Source organism: Rhinoderma darwinii, chromosome 1, assembly GCF_050947455.1.
Source record: "Rhinoderma darwinii isolate aRhiDar2 chromosome 1, aRhiDar2.hap1, whole genome shotgun sequence".
NCBI lineage: Eukaryota > Metazoa > Chordata > Amphibia > Anura > Rhinodermatidae > Rhinoderma > Rhinoderma darwinii.
Window position 1 is genome coordinate 481,067,455 of NC_134687.1, and position 20,744 is coordinate 481,088,198.

The 20,744-nt window shown below is 45.8% G+C and overlaps 1 protein-coding gene across 1 annotated transcript in view; it reads right to left on the minus strand.

The window, feature by feature from the left end:
• P2RX7 (purinergic receptor P2X 7) overlaps positions 1–20,744 on the minus strand; it is a 121,812-nt gene that overhangs the window by 15,800 nt on the left and 85,268 nt on the right. Inside the window, exons 9-11 of the mRNA XM_075834497.1 lie at positions 14,883–14,976; positions 7,138–7,203; positions 6,927–7,049 (exon numbers count right to left, since the gene is read on the minus strand). Coding sequence (XP_075690612.1) covers positions 6,927–7,049; positions 7,138–7,203; positions 14,883–14,976 — 283 coding nt within the window. The remainder of the gene's footprint in view (positions 1–6,926; positions 7,050–7,137; positions 7,204–14,882; positions 14,977–20,744) is intronic.

The window sequence follows — 20,744 nt, forward strand, 5'->3', positions numbered from 1 at the left end:
TGTGATGGTTAGTTTGAATTTAACTATTTCCAGCTTATTTTTAAATTAGCAAAGAATGGAATAAAAGTATGCATTCAGTATATTTAGCAGACAGTACTGAATTAAAACATTTATTAATGGAAAATGCATAACTGTCATAAAAGTTTTTTTTGGGACAACCCCTTTAACCTTCCAGGACCAAGGCCTGATTGTCCACAGCAATTTTTTGGAATGATGCTTTCTAAGGGTGAATATTTATTTTTGTATTATAATGGCTAAATATATATTTTTTCGGCATAGGGGGTTTATTATGGTGCCAAACACAACCAGTATTTATTTTATTTTTTTATTTTTCTTTGTTTTATAAAGGTAAAAATAGATACCAAATATATATATTGTGACAGACCATAAGGACAAGTTGTGGACGGGGGTCTAAATTTCCACAAGATTTATGGCTTCCTCTGTCTAAGACAACCAGAGAGTAAGTTCAGAAGAGGAAAAAAAAAAGTTATTTTGCTGCATTAGGTTTTGTTTAACACATGGTAATCTGTGAGTTTTTGTGGTCTACCGTTTTGAGTTGTTGTTACTCCTAGACACTTCCCCTCCAGAATAATAGCACTTACAGATTATCGGGGCAGATCTAGGAAATCAGAAATTTCACAAACTGATTTGTGGCAAAGGTGTCATCCTATGACGGTGCCAAGATGACAGTCACTGAGATTTTTAATATGACCCACACTACTACTACTACTACTACTACTACTACTGCCAATGTTTGTGTCACGATCTGTGGGTATGTGGACCCACTGGGCCGTACCGCCGTAGCGAGATAGCAGCTGGCCAAACAGTGTACCAAGTCAATGTATATATAGTCCAAGCACAAGGGTACCTGTAGTAGTTCAGACAGTGGCAACGGCTAGGCTCAGATGGGACCTTGGCAGCAGACACCAGGCACGGTGTAACACAGCAGGCGTGACCGGTGGCACAACACGACTCCAACTTTCTAAGGCGCAGGAACAAAGGTAGCACAGGATACAAGATAGAGGTAGCAGGTACGGGAACACTGGGAACAGGATAACACTAAGGGATCATTTGCAAGACTAACACGGGTAAACACAACGCTGAGGCAAGGAGTAAAGGGGCAGGGCCCTTCTTATAGTCCAGGGTGATCATGGGCTAATAGATGATTATTTTCATGTGCACGCGCTGGCCCTTTAAGGCCGGGCACGAGCGTGAACACCCTACAGGACACAGCAGAACAGAGAGGAAGGGAGTGCTGACGTCTCCTAGGGAGGAGATGCGGGCCAGCGCTCACAGATGCATGGCTGTGACCATCTGGGGGGGTGAGTAAACCAGATGGTTTGCAGCCGCTACAGTATCCCCCCTCTTTTGCCCCCTTTTCTTGGGACCAGAGCGAGAGAGGAACTTCTTAATGAGGGTAGGAGCATTGAGGTTCTCTTCTGGCTCCCAGGACCTCTCCTCTGGACCCCTTCCAATCTACAAAAAAAAAAATTCTTCCTCCTACTTTTTTGAAGTCCAGGATCTCCTTAACCTTGAACACATCAGAGCGAACCGCTGGGACCCAATGCGGGACCATGAGTCTTACTATAGCGTGCAGGACCACAGGCTTCAAAAGGGACACATGAAAGGAGTTGGGGATTCTGAGGGTAGGAGGCAGCCGAAGTTTATAGGAGACAGGGTTTATTTGTTGTAGTATCTCAAAGGGTCCGAGGAACCTGGGAGCAAACTTGTAGGAAGGCACCTTCAGATGGATATTCCTAGAGGACAGCCAGACATTGGTACCCGGCAGATACTGAGACGGTTCTCTTCTAGTATCCGCCTTTCGCTTCATGCGATCAACTGCCTGCAGAATAGAGGACCGGGTTTGCTGCCAGACCTGTAGAAGTCTCCAAATGCAGAGTCAGCTGCGGGTACCTGGGATGTAGCCGGAACAGTAAGAGGGATTAGTGGATGTTGGCCGTACTCAATGTAGAATGGTGCAGAAGCAGTGGACTCACTTGTGTGGTTGTATGAGACCTTGGCCCATAGAAGAAGCTGTATTCAGTCATCATGCCGCGTGGAGATGAAGTGGCGTAGATAATTCTCCATGATTTAGTTAATCCTCTCAACTTGGCCATTGGACTGGGGATGGTAGGCTGGAGAAAAGTCCAACTTCACTTATAAGAGTTTACAGAGGGCTCTCCAGAATTTTGAGGTGAACTGAACACCCCCCGATCAGACACGATATGAAGAGACAAGCCATGTAAGTGAAAGATGTGTTGGATGAAGAGGTTAGCCAGTCGAAAAGCAGAAGGTATGTGTAAAGGATCTGCCAGACACAGCTTCTGTGTCGACGCCCGTGGGTAATCAGTCTGCACCTCCTCCTAAGTCTGAGAGAGTGACATGATCTTCTACCAGTCAGGCTGGGAGGCTGAGGAGTGGGAGAGCCTATCACAGCCTGGCCAGACGGAGCTAGCTCCCGCCCTCTGTCTATTTATACCTGCATTTCCTGCTCCTCCTTTGCCTGTGATTCTGTCTGTGTCCTGGCTCTGCTGCTGCTGCTTGAACATTTTGTCCTCTGCTTCATTTTGACCCTGGCTTTGCTGACAATTCTCCTGCTCTGCGTTTGGTACCTCGTACACTCCTGGTTTGACTCGGCTCGTTCACTACTCTCCTGCTCTGCGTTTGGTATCTCGTACACTCCTGGTTTGACTCGGCTCGTTCACCACTCTCGTTTCTCACGGTGCTGCCGTGGGCAACTGCCCCATTTCCCTAACTTCTGTGTACCCTTGTCTGTTTGTCTGTCGTGCACTTATTGAGCGTAGGGACCGTCGCCCAGTTGTACGCCGTCGCCTAGGATGGGCCGTTGCAAGTAGGCAGGGACTGAGTGGCGGGTAGATTAGGGCTCACCTGTCTGTCTCCCTACCCCGCCATTACAGTAGGTAGGCCAGCGGATCAAAATGAGCCATCTTAGAGAACCGGTCCACCACCACCCAGACCATATTGCATCCTGCAGAGGAAGAGAGGTCTGTGACAAAGTCTATTGCTATAAGCTGCCAGGGAGCATTGGGCACAGGCAGAGGTTGGAGCAGACCGGCATGCTTGGAGTGAGCAACTTTGTTGGAAGCACACACAGTGCAGGACGAGACAAAGTCCACAATATCTTTGGGCAGCGTAGGCCACCTGAAATGATCAGCTTTCGGGTTTTATGAGCACCAGCGTGCCCAGCCACTTTGGAGCTGTGCCCCCAGTGAAGGATTCTCCTCCTGTCTGCCAACCGCACAAAAGTCCTCCCCGGAGGGACGTCTCTAACTTGCAGAGGATTAACAGAAAAAATACAGGACGGATCAATGATACTTTGCGGAGACTCCACGGTGTCCTCTGTTTTAAATGACCTGGACAGGGCATCGGCCCTCACATTTTTGTCAGCAGGACGATAGTGGAGCACAAACTGGAACCGGGTGAAGAACAGCGACCACCTGGCTTGACGGGGATTCAGCCGTTGGGCTGACTGGAAATAGGTCAGGTTCTTGTAGTCGGTATATATCAGGATGGGGTGAGCGGCACCATCTAGTAGATGTCTCCACTCCAGAGCCAATTTGATGGCCAGTAACTCCCGATAGAGTAATTGCGCTCTGCGGGAGTAAAAAAAAAGGCTAGAATAATAGCCACATACCACTGCCTTCGCTTTGGAACCTCTCTGGAACAGAAGTGCACCTGCACCAACAGAGGAGGCGTCCACCTCCACCGGAAACTGTAGAGATATGTCAGGATGATGGAGGGTTGTGTCTTACATGAAGGCACTCTTAAGGCTACTGATAGCAGATTCTGCCTCTGGAGTCCACACCTAGGCGTTCATACCTTTTTTGGTGAGGTTAGAGATGGGAGCCGTAAGTGAAGAGAAGTTTTGGATGAACTGCTGGTAGAAGTTGGCGAATCTCAAAAATCGCTGTATGGACCTCAGGCCTTGAGGACGTAGCCATTCCAGGACGGACTTTACTTTCTCAGTATCCATCTTGAGGCCTTGATCCAAGATGATGTAGCCCAGGAAGGGTAGAGAATTATTTTAAAAAACGCACTTCTCCAGCTTGGCATAGAAACGATTCTCCCTTAAACGCAGCAAAGCTTGACGAACATGCCTCCGATGAGTTGTCGGATCTGGAGAGAAAATCAGAATATCATCGAGATAGACCACAACACAGATATAGAGAAGATCTCGGAAGATATCAGTGACAAATTCCTGGAAGACCGCGGAAGCGTTACACAGACCAAAGGGCATCACCAGTTATTCGTAGTGCCCATCTCGAGTGTTAAACGCTGTCTTCCACTTGTCACCTTGACGGATTCGGATCAAATTGTAAGCCCCACGCAAGTCTAATTTAGAAAAAATTTTGGCTCCTCGTATGCGGTCAAATAGTTTGGAAATTTGTGGCAACGGATATTTGTTCTTGACCATGATTTGATTGAGACCACAGTAGTCAATGCAAGGCTGAAGAGATCCGTATTTTTTTTGGACAAAGAAGAACCGGGCCCCGGCCAGGGAGGAGGATTTTTGTATGAAACCCCTCCCTAGATTCTCCTTGATATAGGCCGACATAGACTGAGTATCTGGCAAGGAGAGTGGGTATACCTGACCACAGGAGGGGACGCATTTGGAACCAGTTCAATGGGGCAGTCATAAGCCCGGTTTGGAGGAAGGGTCTCAGCCTCCTTCTTGCTGAAGACATCCGCAAACTGAGAGAAATGTAGGGGTAATCCTGCCAATGACTGAGGCAGAGGAGGCTGGACAGGATGGATCTGTAACAGACAGTGGCTGCGACATTTGGAGCCCCATTGGAGAACATCTCCGGAATTCCAGTCCAGGACTGAGGCATGTAGTCGGAGCCAAGGCAGGCCCAGTAGGACAGGACTGACGGCTTTAGGCAAAACAAGAAATGAAATTAGTTCAGAATGAAGGGCTCCAACTTGGAGCTTCAGCGGCTTGGTTTCAGATACAATCGGGTCGGGCAGAGGCAGTCCATTCACCGGGGCAACAGCCAAAGATGTCTCCGGGACTGTGGGCAACTGGAGAAGATCCACTAGGTCTTTTTGGATGAAGTTTGCTACGGATCCTGAGTCCAGATAGGCAGGGACCCGGTGTGTCTTTGCACCAGACACTGTGGTCAAGGGAATGTACAGTTTTGAGGAGAACTTTCTATTTAGCGCTGTTCCACCTAGGGTTATCTCTCCAAACAATCCTAGGCATTGGAGTTTTTTTGGCTTCTGAGGGCACAAACGCACAACATGGCCTCCGAGGCCCCAATACAGACAAAGTCCCGAAGTGCAACTGCGGTGTTTCTCCTGGGCAGACAGTTTGAGCCGGTCCACCTGCATAGGCCCCTCTTGTGGAACAACTGGTGAGGGCAACAGGGATTGCTGGAAGGTAGGAGCCAGCTTAGGGAATCTTCTCTCCTGACGTACCTCTTGAGATTGCTCCCTGATCCTCATGTCAATCCGGATGGTTAGAAGATTGAGGTCATCCAGGGTAGGTGGCAGATCACGAGCGGCAAGCTCATCTTTAATTTTAGAAGACAGTCCCTGTAGCCACCAAGGCCTCGTTGTTCCAGGACAGCTCGGCCGCAAGGGTGCGGAACTGAATGGCGTACTCACCCACGGAGGTGTCCCCCTGGCGAAGGATCAGAAGAGATGCATCTGCTGAGGAGACTCGTCCAGGTTCCTCAAACACCATGCGAAAAGTCTGTAGGAAACACTGGAAGTCACTGGTCTCCGGTCCCTGACGTTCCCGGATAGGATTCGCCCCATACTAGGGCCTTGCCAGTAAGGAGACTATAAATGCGATCCTTGCGCTATGAGAAGAAAATGATCTGGCATGTAGACTGAAGTGGATCTGACACTGGTTCAGAAATCCCCTGCAGGTCCTCGCGTCTCAGTCATAGCGAGGAGGTAGTGGCAGCGAGAATCGGGAGTCAGCACTGGTACTGACAGGAGGTGTAGCAGGAGGAACAGCCGGAGCAACAGGAACGGGTGCTGTGATGACTGCAGCTTGCGCATCCAGCCGATGTGTAATGGCGTTCAACGCCTGGAGGAGTTGGTTCCGTCGTAATTGGCAGACTAGCATATCCGCCTGCATGACTTGTGATGTCGTCAAGGTCTTGAGTTGACCAGCGTGGTCCATGGCCTGAGTGTACTGTCACGATGTGTGGGTATTTGGACCCACTGAGCTGTACCGCCGTAGCGGGATAGCATCTGGCCAAACAGTGTACCAAGTCAATGTATATATAGTCCAAGCACAAGGGTACCTGTATTAGTTCAGACAGTAGCAACGGCTAGGCTCAGATGGGACCTTGGCATCAGACACCAGGCGTGGTGTAACACAGCAGGCGTCTCCGGTGGCACAACACGACTCCAACTTTCTAAGGCACAGGAACAAAGGTAGCACGGGATACAAGTAGCAGGTACAGGATAACACTAAGAGACCATTTGCAAGACTAACACGGGTAAACACAACAATGCTGAGGCAAGGAGTAAAGGGGTAGGGCTCTTCTTATAGTCCAGGCTGATCATGGGCTAATAGATGATTATTTTCATGTGCGCGCCCTGGCCCTTTAAGACCGGGCACGAGCGTGCGCACGCACCCTATAGGACCAGCAGAACGGAGCGGAAGTGAGCGCCGGCGTCTCCTAGGGAGGAGATGCGGGCCAGCGCTCACAGATCCATGGCTGCGGCCGACGGTTCGCGGCCGTGGACGCTACAGTTTGTGTATGGCGATTGCATGGCTGTGCGCTTGATTTTATGCACCGGTCTGCAATGGGTGTGGCTGAAACACCTGAACTTAATAATTAGGAGGGGTGTCCACATACTTTTGGCCATATAGCGTATACGCATATTAAACACAAAGACTGGCTACATTTTAGTAAGTCTAGGCAATAATAAAATGAATGCATTACCGTGAGAATACAGGGGCCTTGTATCTCTTTGTACTTCTGCTCATCATAGTAATGATGTCCTGACTTAGGACCACAGATTCTTGTATAATATTGGCTGATCATGAAATCAATCAATACTGAAGCCTATATGTAACAAACAAGAATATATGATGAATGAGGCTTTAGTTGACATTAAATTCTTAAATCTGTATTATGTGGAACTGAAACTCACCAATCCAAAGTATGAAAGATAGGAACCAATGAATATCACGAACTCTAAAAATCTGAACTGGCCTCCCTGCAAATAGACATATGTGCAATATATTACTAGTTAACATTTTGACCAAGCATTCATTTAATTACAATGTTCACTCTCGATTTATAGGGGCATATTTACTAATATCACCATGGAGTGGAATAGTGGTGTGGCATGCACAATTTTTTCCAACATGGTTAACAGAAGAGTGTCAGAAAACTTTAAGGCTGGGTTAAGGCTGGGTTCACACGACCTATTTTCAGGCGTAAACGAGTATTATGCCTCGTTTTACGCCTGAAAATAGGGCTACAATACGTCGGCAAACATCTGCCCATTCATTTGAATGGGTTTGCTGACGTATTGTGCAGACGACCTGTAATTTACGCGTCGTCGTTTGACAGCTGTCAAACGACGACTCGTAAATGGACTGCTTCGGCAAAGAAGTGCAGGGCACTTCTTTGCCACGTAATTTGAGCTGTTCTTCATTGAACTCAATGAAGCACAGCTCAAGATTTACGAGCGTCTCAGACGGCTCGCAAAATGCGAGGAGGAGCATTTACGTGTGAAACGAGGCAGCTGTTAACAGTCTGTCTTTTCACACGTAAATGCCTCTCATCGTGTGAACATACCCTCACACGACCTATTTTCAGACGTAAACGAGGCGTATTATGCCTCGTTTTACGTCTGAAAATAGGGCTGCAATACGTCGGCAAGCATCTGCCCATTCATTTGAATGGGTTTGCCGACGTACTGTGCAGACGACCTGTAATTTACGCGTCGTCGTTTGACAGCTGTCAAACGACGACGCGTAAATTGACTGCCTCGGCAAAGAAGTGCAGGGCACTTCTTTGCCACGTAATTTGAGCTGTTCTTCATTGAACTCAATGAAGAGCAGCTCAAGATATACGAGCGTCACAGACGCCTTGTATATTACGAGGAGGAGCATTTACGGCTGAAACGACGCAGCTGTTTTCTTCTGAAAACAGTCTGTCATTTCAGCTGTAAATAACAGCTAGCGTGTGAACATACCCTAAGGGTGCATTCACACGCGGCAGATTTTGTTACAGAGATCGTCTGCGTCTGAAAATCAGTTCCATTCACCTGAATGGGGTTATTTCTGCAGCAGTTGCATGAATTTCAGTAAAAAAAAATAGTACTGATTTTCAGCCGCAGAAAATTTCTGCAACAAATCGTGATGTGTGAAAATACCCTTAGGCTGGGGTCCCACGGGTCAGATACACCGCATAAAAACTATGCAGCGTATCAGACTTGGAACCCGCATCATAAATTGACATGCTGCGGATTTTTTATTAACGTTTACGCTGCGTGGGCGTGAGATTTTCTAGATCTCATCCACTTTGCTGCTGTTGTAAATGCTGCGGAATTTCAGCACAGAATTCCGTTGCGGAAATTCCACAGCGTTTGCACGAAACCGGCCTTAGGGTGCAGTCACACGAGGCAGATTTTAGTGCACATTTTGAGGCCGATTTTTGAGCCAAAGCCAGAAGTAGTTTTAAAAGGATTGGAAAATATAAAGGAAGAACTTATAGTTCTCCTTCCCACTAGAACCACTACTTGCTTTGGCTAAAAAAATCTGCATCAAAATTTGCAACAAAATCTGCAACAAATCGTGATGTGAGTGGCGTAGCTATAGGGGTCGCAGTTGCGACCGGGACCCTAAGCCTGGTGGGCCCACAGGGCCCCCGTTGCCCCACAGCACGCTAATGATTTAATAAATTCTCTTTGCTGTGACGCCGGCACTTCCTGGACACATGGTACACTCACGTCACGGACCCATGGTACACTTAGTGTACGATGGGACCGTGACGTCACGTGAGGGGCGTTCCAGCCAGTGTATAAGAGCCAGTGCGGAAGATCCTGGAAGACTCCAAGTGAGCTGCAGAGGGGGCCCGTAATGTATATATGTATTGTACTGTCTGTGTTTGTGGTGGAGAGAGGAGAGTGGGGCCTTTAAATTAAAGGCCCTCCTCTCCTCCGCAAACTGCACAATACACTATGCACTGTGGGTCGCAACCCCCTGGGGGGGTCATGTGAGGACTTCCGGTGGGGTCGCGAGCCACTCACAGAGGTCTCGGTTCCATCGGTATCTGCATCCTCAGGACGCAGATACAGTTGAATTCAATGCTGGAGCAAGGAGCTGACGTCTCCTTACTCCAGCATTCACTGTGCTGTGAACCATTAGAGGCTCGACGCTGACAGGCGCAATGTAGTGAGGTCATCTTGCTTGTCTGCGCCGAGTCACTCACAGCACAGCGCAGAGGAGGAGACAGACCTCCTCCACCCATCGTGGGAACGGGGATAGGTAAGTAATTTTATTATTTTTCTATTATGCACATATGGGGGTATTATACTGTATGGGGAGCGGATATGGGGGCATTATACTGTATGCGGAGCAGATATGGGGGCATTATACTGTGGGGGACAGCTATGGGGGCATTATACTGTGGAGGCATCCATGAGGGCATTATACTCTGTGTGCTATGGGAGCATTTCACTGTATTGGGGGCAGCTATGGGGGTATTATACTGTATTGGGGCAGCTATGGGGGACATTATACTGTATTAAGGGCAGCTATGGGGATCATTATACTGTGTGGGGGCAGCTATGGGGGTCGTTATACTGTATAGGGGCAGCTGTGGGGGGCATTATACTCTATGGGGGCAGCTATGGAGAGAATGATACTGTGGGGGACAGCTATGGGGGGCATTATACTGTGGGGGACAGCTTTAGGGGCATTATAATGTGGAGGCATCCATGAGGGCATTATACTGTGTGGGGGCAGCTAAGGGGCACATTATACTGTGGGGGGGGGAGCTATGTGGGCATTAAACTTTAATTGGGGGCATTATACTGTAAAGGGGCATTATACTGTATTTGGGCATCTATGAGGGGCATTATACTGTATGGGGGCTGCTTTGGGAGCATTATACTGTATTAGGGCAGCTATGGGGGTATTATTCTGTATTGGGGCAGCTATGGGGGCATTATACTGTATGGGGACAGCTATAGGGAGCATTATACTGTGTGGGGGCAGCTATTGAGGTCATTATATTGTATGGAGCAGCTTTGGGGGGCATTATACTGTATGGGGCAGCTTTGGGGGGCATTATACTGTATCGGGGCAGCTATGGAGAGAATTATACTGTGGGGGGACAGCTATGGGGGCATAATACTGTGGGGGCATCCATGGGGGCTGTTGGGCAAGGTGGCTGTGCATAGGTGCGGGCAGGGGTCTGGTTGTGTTGAGGAGGGGTAGTGAGGCCCCAAGCTGAATTCTAGAACCAGAGCCCATGAGCCTTCAGCTACGCCCTTGGCGATCTGGGAACATAACCTTAGTCCAGGTTTTTGGTGCAGTTTTTGGTGCAGTTTTCGTCTCAGTTTGTTGAGCAAAAACCAGAGGTTAATCCAAAAGGAAGGAAAGGTATAAAGAAAAGTCTGATGCATTTCCATTTTTTTGTGTTTACTCCTGTGTTCAGTTAAAAAAATGGAGCCAAATACTGCATCAAAAAGGCGTATGTGATCCGTGCCTTATGAATCAATCGCAGTGAAACTTGAAAGCCACACTCAAGTTTTCCTACAAAGTGAAAGAGATAAAATGGAGTGGCATAATTACAGTGTTAAATGTCTCTCCTAGGCCTAGACGTACAGAATTTATTAACCCCTCAATGACCAAGCAACTTTTGGCTTTCAGGACCACATGTTTCTTTTTTTTGGGATCCTGCATTATAAGAGCCACAAAAATGTTTATTTTCTGTTGACAAGCTTTATAAGATCTTGGTTTTTTTTGCGGTACTAATTGTACATACTTTAGGGATTATCTTGGAATACATGTCATATGAAATGTAATTTTATATTCATTTTTTACATCGACCGAGTGTATAAAAAAAGGCAATTCTACCTTTGTTTTTGTTTTTTTTTGGTTTTTTTTACATTTTATGTTTACTCTATTTTTAATCTGCAACTTTATGTTTACTTAATTTTATTTAACAGTTTTTATAGTCCTATGATGGGACTTTAACTTTAGTTTTTTCTATAATGTTTTTGGATATCTGTATATTTCAATACATTACTGGCTGTTGAAAAAAAAATGCAGACGTTTGTTATACCTAAGGCATGCCCTAACACTGGGGTCAGCAACCCGTCGATCGTGATAGACAGGTCAATCGCTAACGGATGCCAAGTCAGTACACTGTCCGAGTTGCTGTGGAGCCGAAAGTGTTCACGCACTGTCGCTACACCAAAAGAGCTTGGGAAAGGATTGGGCCCCCCTGCTGTAACGTCAGTGGGCATCAGCCGGCTCCATAGAAGCCTGTACTGCACTGCTGAAAGTGACGTGGGACGGGAGTTAGGGGAGCATATTTTATTAATTTTTTTCCCCCTGTTTGGTACACAGCATTTTAGGGGCACTATGGGGCAATACTATTATTAATGGGGCACTCTGGTGAGCTCTATTAGTCATGGCAGCACCCTGGGGGGGTAGATCTATTATTAATGGAGGCACTCTGGGGAGCACTATTCTTCATGGTTCACTCTGGAGGAAAACTATTATTAATGGGGGAAATACAAGGGGCATTGTTACTAATGGCACTCTTGGCTTGAATTATTACTATTGGGGGCCACTATTACTAAAGGGGCTCTTTGTGAGAGCATTAATAGTGTTAGAGGCACTCTGGGGGAGCACTGTTTCTAATGGGGACACTTTGGGCCGGAATTATTATTATTGGGGCCACTATTACTAATGGGGGCACTCTGGACTAGCATTATTATTATTATTAGGGACCACTATTACTAATGGAGGTACTCTGGGCTAGCATTATTATTGCTGGCCACTATTACTAATGGGGCACTCTAGGCGAACATTATTACTATTGGGTGCCTTTATTACTAATGGGGGCACTCTGCTTCCCACATTTATTTTTAGAATTACTGCTTGAGCACAATTACAGTCAGGGGCACTATCTACTTGGCAAAATTATTTCTCGGAGCACTTAGTGGGCATTATTACTGTCAGGGGCATCATTTCAGCTTGGCACAATTATTTTTGAGGGCAATATGTGTGGCACTAATTACTATAGGGGGCACTATCTGTGTGGTAATAGAATTTTCAGGGTAAGTATCTGTATATCACTATTATCACTGCAGTACATTATTTGGGGCATTGATCAGCACAGCAGGCACAGTATTAGGGATAGCAGCAGGATGACACTGTGAGGGCACCAGGATGAGGCGTTTGCATTGAGAAGGTGGGGAAAATATGGTAAAAATGAGGAACCTAAGATGTCTGGGCTGCAAAGTCTCCATTCAGAGAAGATGTCACTTGTGAGTCACTAGATTTGTTGTTTATATTTCATGGGACTCCGTCTGAATTGTACTGTATGTTCTATAGCGCTGAATTTAATGTAAAGAGTAATAGCCACTCTTGGACCGTGTCTTTTAAGACCCTTGCAATTCCCCTAAAATCTAACACACCATTTCCCCTATGGTTTTGTCACAACTTGGTACCAAGTCTCATAACGCTCCAAAGTTACAACATCTCCACCTCATAGGTTGTCTACCCTTGCCCTAATGTGTATCACTGCTGGACTACCCTGGGAGCCTTACTTAGGTCCCTAGCTTTCAGTTTAAAACCATCAGCCTCGGCAATGCCGGGGCAGTCAGGGATGAAACAAAGACAGCCCCCTACCTTTGTTAATACTACTTAAGTGCCGCGATCAGTATTTATATAAAAACACATGTAAAAAAAAGCCTGCAGTTTGAAGATTTTTTTACATGGGTTTTTAGTGTGGATTTTTGCTCTGTGCCATTTTGTACAAGTGTTTTTCAAACGTTTGTAGCAGGGTTTTCCAGAGGGACGACACAGAAGTCGCAGTTCAACCACTGAAACACTACTGGAGAAGAAAAACCCGTTCTCCGTTGTCATAGTGATGCTTCCCTCTCTTCTCCATGCAGCTCAGCCTCCTGGGATTTTGCCGCAGCCCATTTGACTGCTGTAGCCTGTGATTGGTTGCTGCAGTCACATGGGATGAAACGGTATCACAGGAGGCTGGCCTGGAGGGAGAAGAGAAGAAGGCATCGCATGACAATGCCCTGGGGTAAGTATTAACCTTTTTATTAATTTTAAACAAAAAAAAAAAAAGTATTTTTTTTTAATTTGTAATTTTTGCTTTTTCGCTGCAAAAATTGCAACATTTGCTATTTGTTGCGGGTTTTACCTCCCTATTTAATTCAATGGGGAAAACCTGGAACAAAAGAGCCGCGATTCTGCAGCATAAATTCACATGCTGCGGATCAAAATATTGTACCACAGGTCAATTTATAAAAGGTTTCTCGGCTGATTTTTTCCGTAGCGTGTGAGTGAGATTTGTTTAAATCTCATCCACTCTGTTGCTACTGTAATACGCTGCAGATATTCCGCAATAAAATCTGTTGCGGAAAATCCACACAGTGTTTGCGCTGTGTGTGAACATACACTAAAACCTAAATTGTGACAAGTATAAAACAGGTTGTTTCAAGGGGATAATATCTGGTTACTATAATGCCATACGCAGCATATTAAAGAGGCTCTGTCACCAGATTTTGCAACCCCTATCTGCTATTGCAGCAGATCGGCGCTGCAATGTAGATTACAGTAACGTTTTTATTTTTAAAAAACAAGCATTTTTGGCCAAGTTATGACCATTTTTGTATTTATGCAAATGAGGCTTGCAAAAGTACAACTGGGCGTGTTGAAAAGTAAAAGTCCAACTGGGCGTGTATTATGTGCGTACATCGGGGCGTTTTTACTTCTTTTACTAGCTGGGCGTTCTGACGAGAAGTATCATCCACTTCTCTTCAGAACGCCCAGCTTCTGGCAGTGCAGACAGCGTGTTCTCGAGAGATCACGCTGTGACGTCACTCACAGGTCCTGCATCGTGTCGGACGAGCGAGGACACATCGGCAACAGAGGCTACAGATGATTCTGCAGCAGCATCGGCGTTTGCAGGTAAGTCGATGTAGCTACTTACCTGCAAACGCTGATGCTGCTGCAGAATCAACTGTAGCCTCTGGTGCCGATGTGTCCTCGCTCGTCCGACACGATGCAGGACCTGGGGAAGTGACGTCACAGCGTGATCTAACAGAAGCTGGGCGTTCTGAAGAGAAGTGGATGATACTTCTCCTCAGAACGCCCAGCTAGTAAAAGAAGTAAAAACGCCCCGATGTACACACATAATACACGCCCAGTTGTACTTTTACTTTTCAACACGCCCAGTTGTACTTTTGCAAGCCTCATTTGCATAAATACAAAAATGGTCATAACTTGGCCAAAAATGCTCGTTTTAAAAAAATAAAAACGTTACTGTAATCTCCATTGCAGCGCCTATCTGCTGCAATAGGAGATAGGGGTTGCAAAATCTGGTGACAGAGCCTCTTTAAGTGTCTATGGAAGGAGTCGCAGGGACTTTTGTTCAGGCTTTGTACACACCCCTCTCCCGTGGTTTTGTATGAAACATGAGTTACTAATTCATTCATTTTTTGACCTACATATGCAAAATTATAGAATCTGAGCAACACCTGTATGTATTAGTTTTGTAGAACCTGAATGATTACACTCCTAATGACATAATCATGTACTGGTCTGTCAGAGGTGACGTATTACACCATGCTGTCATGTTAAGCAGTCTTGTAAAACCTAGTTACTTAAAAATAAAAGAAGTCATTACCGTGCCATAGACTTGAATGTCAAATCGTATGCCGTATGCCTTTATTAGAGTCCTCCGTTCAGTCTGATCTGGGGCTTTGTAGTGCTTCGCAAATCTGTAGGCAGTGAACATTTTTTAATTAAATGAGAACATAGTAAGCAGATTTACTTTTTAATTAGTGCCATCGCTGTATTTCTACAAGAATATATATTGTGATTTTAGAAAATGTATATTGCATCCATATAAAATAAATTTTTGGTAGAAATGCTTATTGACCTCTTAACTTCAATAAAATGGCAAACAATTAACCAAAGTATCAAAAATATATCCTGAAATCATGAGACTGAGCTCAGTAGTTATACCAAAAGCATCACAATATGGCTTATAATACTAAATATGTTTGCAAAACATAAATGCACACTGTCCAAGACTGAAAAGGACAAAATTGACAACTACAGTATGTACTGGGTAGGAAATTGTTACTGTATGCCTGAAGGCTGCACTGTTAGGCCCTGCTCACATCTGCGTTGGAGGCTCTGTTAGGGCATGGCCCCACGTGGCGGTTTTCTTCCGCAACTGTCCGCATCAATGGCGCACAGAATCTGCGTTGCAGATTCTGTGGCGGATCTGCCCAAAATGTGCAGTAAATTGATGCGGACTGGCCGCTGCGTATTGCGGTGAAAGTACTTCCCTTCTCTCTATCAGTGCAGGATAGAGAGAAGGGACAGCACTTTCCCTAGTGAAAGTAAAATAAATTCATACTTACCGGCCGTTGTCTTGGTGACGCGTCCCTCTTTCGGCATCCAGCCCGACCTCCCTGGATGACGCGGCAGTCCATGTGACCGCTGCAGCCTGTGATTGGCTGCAGCCGTCACTTAGACTGAAACGTCATCATGGGAAGCCGGACTGGAAAAAGAAGCAGGGAGTTCTCGGTAAATATGAACTTCTATTTTTTTTACAGGTTGCTGTATATTGTGATCGGTAGTCACTGTTCAGGGTGCTGAAACAGTTACTGCCGATCGCTTAACTCTTTCAGCACCCTGGACAGTGACTATTTACTGACGTCGCCTAGCAACGCTCCCGTAATTACGGGTGCACACACATAGTCACCCTCAGTCTGGCTGTAGACCTAGAAATACATAGGTCCAGCCAGAATGAAGAAATGTCATGTTAAAAAACGAATACGCATCCGCAGCACACATAACATGTACATGACATCTGCGGACTTCATTGCGGAATTTAGAATCTCCATTGGAGTCAATGGAGAACTTCCGCAATGAGTCCGCAACCAGTCCGCCACTGGTCCGCAACATACATTGTATGCTGCGGACACCAAATTCCGCACCGCAGCCTATGCTCCGCAGCGGAATTTTCCGCATCGTCTAAACGAACCCTACTAAAAAGAAGTGGAAGGCAATGGAGAAACGGGTCCGCTGCGGATTAACGCTGCGGAGTGTCCGCAGCGGAATTCCAGAGCAATTCCGCCACGTGGGGCATTGCCCTTAGGTGCCTCCATTGCAGATCTGGCAGGGATTATTGGAAACCGTATCGCAGCATGCTGCGCTATTGTTTCTGGTAAAATCACGGACACCCCGACGGAACCCATTAAAATCAACGGCTTCCGTTGGCCGCCGGCGGTGTCCGTTGTGCAACAGAACCGTTGCTTCCGTTATTCCCTTGTTCTGCTCCTCTGACGGAGCAGAACAATGGAACACACCTATGCAGGTGTTAACATAGCCTTACCGTGCCACAAAAATCTATGTTAAAGGGTTTGTCTCAGGATAAATTTTGGGAATCTCTCTGGGATATGACATCAATGTACGATCTGTAGTATTTCAACAGCCGTGACCCATGTCAATCGCTAGACCTAAGAGGAAGCCGCAGTGGGAAAGGACCATGTCTTTTGTCTCCTGTCAGATCTGCTTGTTTCTTTTTGCAGCCAATAACTTTAAAGAGGTGACCATGTTGCCTCGGGAGAAAGCTTAGTGAAGTACAGGAGTATGTGACAAAAAATAGTATTATAAGTGACAGCCAGCACGGTTTTGCTAAGCATAGAAGTTGTCAAGCCTACCTGATTTGTTTTTATGAAGAGGTGAATAGAAGACTAGACAGAGGGGCCGCTGTGGATTTCGTGTTTTTGGACTTTGAAAAGGCATTTGACACGGTCCCTCATAGACGTCTAATGGGTAAATTAAGGACTATAGGTTTAGAAAGTATAGTTTGTAATTGGATTGAGAATTGGCTCAAGGACCGTATCCAGAGAGTTATGGTCAATGATTCCTACTCTGAATGGCACCCGGTTATAAGTGGTGTACCCCAGGGTTCCGTGCTGGGACCACTATTATTCAACTTATTTATTAATGATATAGAGGATGGGATTAATAGCACTATTTCTATTTTTGCAGATGACACCAAGCTATGTAGTATTGTTCAGTCTATTGAAGATGTTCGTAAATTGCAAGCTGATTTGGACACACTTAGGGTATGTTCACACGCAAACGTAACATACGTCTGAAATTACAGAGCTGCTTTCAGGCGAAAACAGCTCCTGAATTTCAGATGTTTTTGCAAGTGCACGCGTTTTTCGCGGCGTCCATTATGGACGTAATTGGAGCTGTTTTTCAATGGAGTCAATGAAAAACGGCTCCAATTACGTCCCAAGAAGTGACATGCACTTCTTTGAGGCGGGCGTCTTTTTACGCGCCGTCTTTTGACAGCGGCGCGTAAAAAAAAAGCCCGTCTGCACAGAACACAGTAAGACCCATTGAATTCAATGGGCAAATGTTTGCCGACGGTTTGGACCCGTTTTTTTGGCCGTAATTCCAGGCGAAAAACGCCTGAATTACATCCGTAAATAGGGCGTGTGAACATACCCTAAGTGTTTGGGCATCCACTTGGCAAATGAGGTTTAATGTAGATAAATGTAAAGTTATGCACCTGGGTACGAACAACCTGCATGCATCATATGTCCTCGGGGGAGCTACACTGGGGGAGTCACTTGTTGAGATGGATCTTGGTGTACATGTAGATCATAAACTAAATAACAGCATGCAATGTCAATCAGCTGCTTCAAAGGCCAGCAAGATATTGTCGTGTATTAAAAGAGGCATGGACTCGCGGGACAGGGATGTAATATTACCACTTTACAAAGCATTAGTGAGGCCTCATCTAGAATATGCAGTTCAGTTCTGGGCTCCAGTTCATAGGACGGATGCCCTGGAGTTGGAAAAAATACAAAGAAGAGCAACGAAGCTAATAAGGGGCATGGAGAATCTAAGTTATGAGTAAAGATCAAAAGAATTAAACCTATTTAGCCTTGAAAAGAGATGACTTAGGGGGACATGATTAATTTGTATAAATATATTAATGGCACATACAAAAAAATATAGTGATAACCTGTTCCATGTAAAACCCCCCCAAAAAACAAGGGGGCACTCCCTGGAGTCTGGAGAAAAAAAGGTTCAATCTGCAGAGGCGACAAGCCTTCTTTACTGTGAGAACTGTGAATCTATGGAATGGTCTACCGCAGGACAGTAGCTACAGTAGATGGCTTTAACCCCTTCCCGCCGCAGCCCTTTTTCAGATTTTCATTTTCGTTTTTTCCTCCCCACCTTCCAAAAGCCATAACGTCTTTATTTTTCCGTCGATATAGTACTATGAGGGCTTGATTTTTGTTGGACGAGTTGTAGTTTTTCGTAGCACCATTTTGGCAAATAACGTTCTAGGAAACGGGAAAAAAAGTATTTGTGGGGTAGAAAATGAAAAAAACAGCGATTCCTCCATGGTTTTTTGTGCGCCGTTTTTACGGAATTCACTGTGCAATTAAAACAACATGTTAACTTTATTCTCTGGGTCAATACGACTACGGCGATACCAAATATATATAGTTTTTTCGATATTTTACTACTTTTAGGGCGGGTTCACACATGGCGGATTTTCACTTAAATTCCGCTGCGGACACTCCGCAGCGTTAATCCGCAGCGGAGCCGTTTCTCCATTGACTTTCACTTTAATTTAGCAGTGTTCGTTTACACGATGCGTACAATTCCGCTGCGGAGCATAGGCTGCGGAGCGGAATGTGGTGTCCGCAGCATGCTCTGTCTGTTGCGGAGCAGTGGCGGACTGGTTGCGGACTCATGGCGGAATTTCTCCATTGACTTCAATGGAGATTCTAAGTTCCGCAATGAAGTCCGCAGCTGTCATGCACATGTTATGTGTGGTGCGGAGCGTATTGGTTTTTTAACATGACATTTCTTCATTCTGGCTGGACCTATGTATTTCTAGGTCTACAGCCAGACTGAGGAAGTCAATGGGGCTCCCGTAATGACGGGAGCGTTGCTAGGAGACGTCAGTAAATAGTCACTGTCCAGGGTGCTGAAAGAGTTAAGCGATCGGCAGTAACTGTTTCTGCACCCGGGACAGTGACTACCGATCCCAATATACATGTATCTGTAAAAAAACATATAAGTTCATACTTACCGAGAACTCCCTGTTTCTGTCTCCAGTCCGGCCTCCCAGGATGACGTTTCAGTGTAAGTGACGGCTGCAGCCAATCACAGGCCAAGCACAGGCTGCAGCGGTCACATGGACTGGCGCGTCATCCAGGGAGGTCGGGCTGGATGCCGAAGGAGGGACGCGTCATCAAGACAACGGGCGGTAAGTATGAATTTCTTTTACTTTCACTAGGGAAAGTGCTGTCCCTTCTCTCTATCCTGCACTGATAGGGAGAAGGAAAGCACTTTTCCCGCAGTCCGCAGCAGCTAGTCCGCATCAATTTTCTGCACATTTTGTGCAGATCCGCAGCCGTAATCCGCAACCCGGATTAGGTGCGGCATTGATGCGGACAGTTGCGGAGGAATTCCGCCATGTGTGGTCATGCCCTTACAAGTAAAAATCTAAGTGTAAAAAGGACAATTTATTTTGTGTCGCCAAATTCCGAGAGCCCCAACTTTTTTATTTTTCCGTCGATTAAGTGGTATAAGGGCTTATTTTTTGCGGGATAAGCTGTAGTTTTTAATAATACCATGTTGGTGTAAATGCGACGGTTTGATCACTTTTTATTAAATTTTTTTGTGGGAGATTAAGTGACCAAAAAATAAAGATTCTGGCGTTTACATTTTTATTTTTACGGCGTTCACCATGCGGGTTAAATAATGATATATTGTAATAGTTCAGACTTTTACGGACGCGGCAATACGAATTATGTTTATTTATTTAATTTTTACTATGCTCTAGGGGGAAAATGGGAAAAGGTTTTTTTTTTGAACTTTTAATATATATTTTTTTTTTTACACAAGAAAAAAACTTTATTTAACTCATTTTTACTTTTTTTATTAGTCCCCCTAGGGAACTTCAACCAGCGATCGTTAGATCGCTTGCACGATATACTGCAATACTAATGTATTGCTGTATATCGTGATTCTGACAGGCAACTATTAAGCCCTGCCGGAGGCCCCCAGGCAGCCGTAGCAACCATCGCCCCCCCCCACGCGATTGCGTTGCGTGGGGCGCGATGAGCTGTTAGAGGGGGTCGCCCCCCTCTTTCTAATGATTTAAATGCTGCAGTCTCTGTTGACCGCGGCATTTAACGAGTTAAACGAGCTAGCGGGATCGCACTCGAGCGCGATGCCGCTAGTTACTCTGAGGTGTCGGCTGTAACAAACAGCCGACACCAGCATCGTATGAAGCGGGTTCACTCCGTGAGCCCGCTCCATACTTCCCCTACCCGACTTTGGCGTATGGATACGTCAAATGTCGGGAAGGGGTTAAAAAAGGCTTAGATACATTTCTAGAACAAAAACATATCAGCTCCTATGTCAATGTGTAGAATTTTTGTTTCATCCCTTCCCTTTCCCCATCCCTTGGTTGAACTTGATGGACATT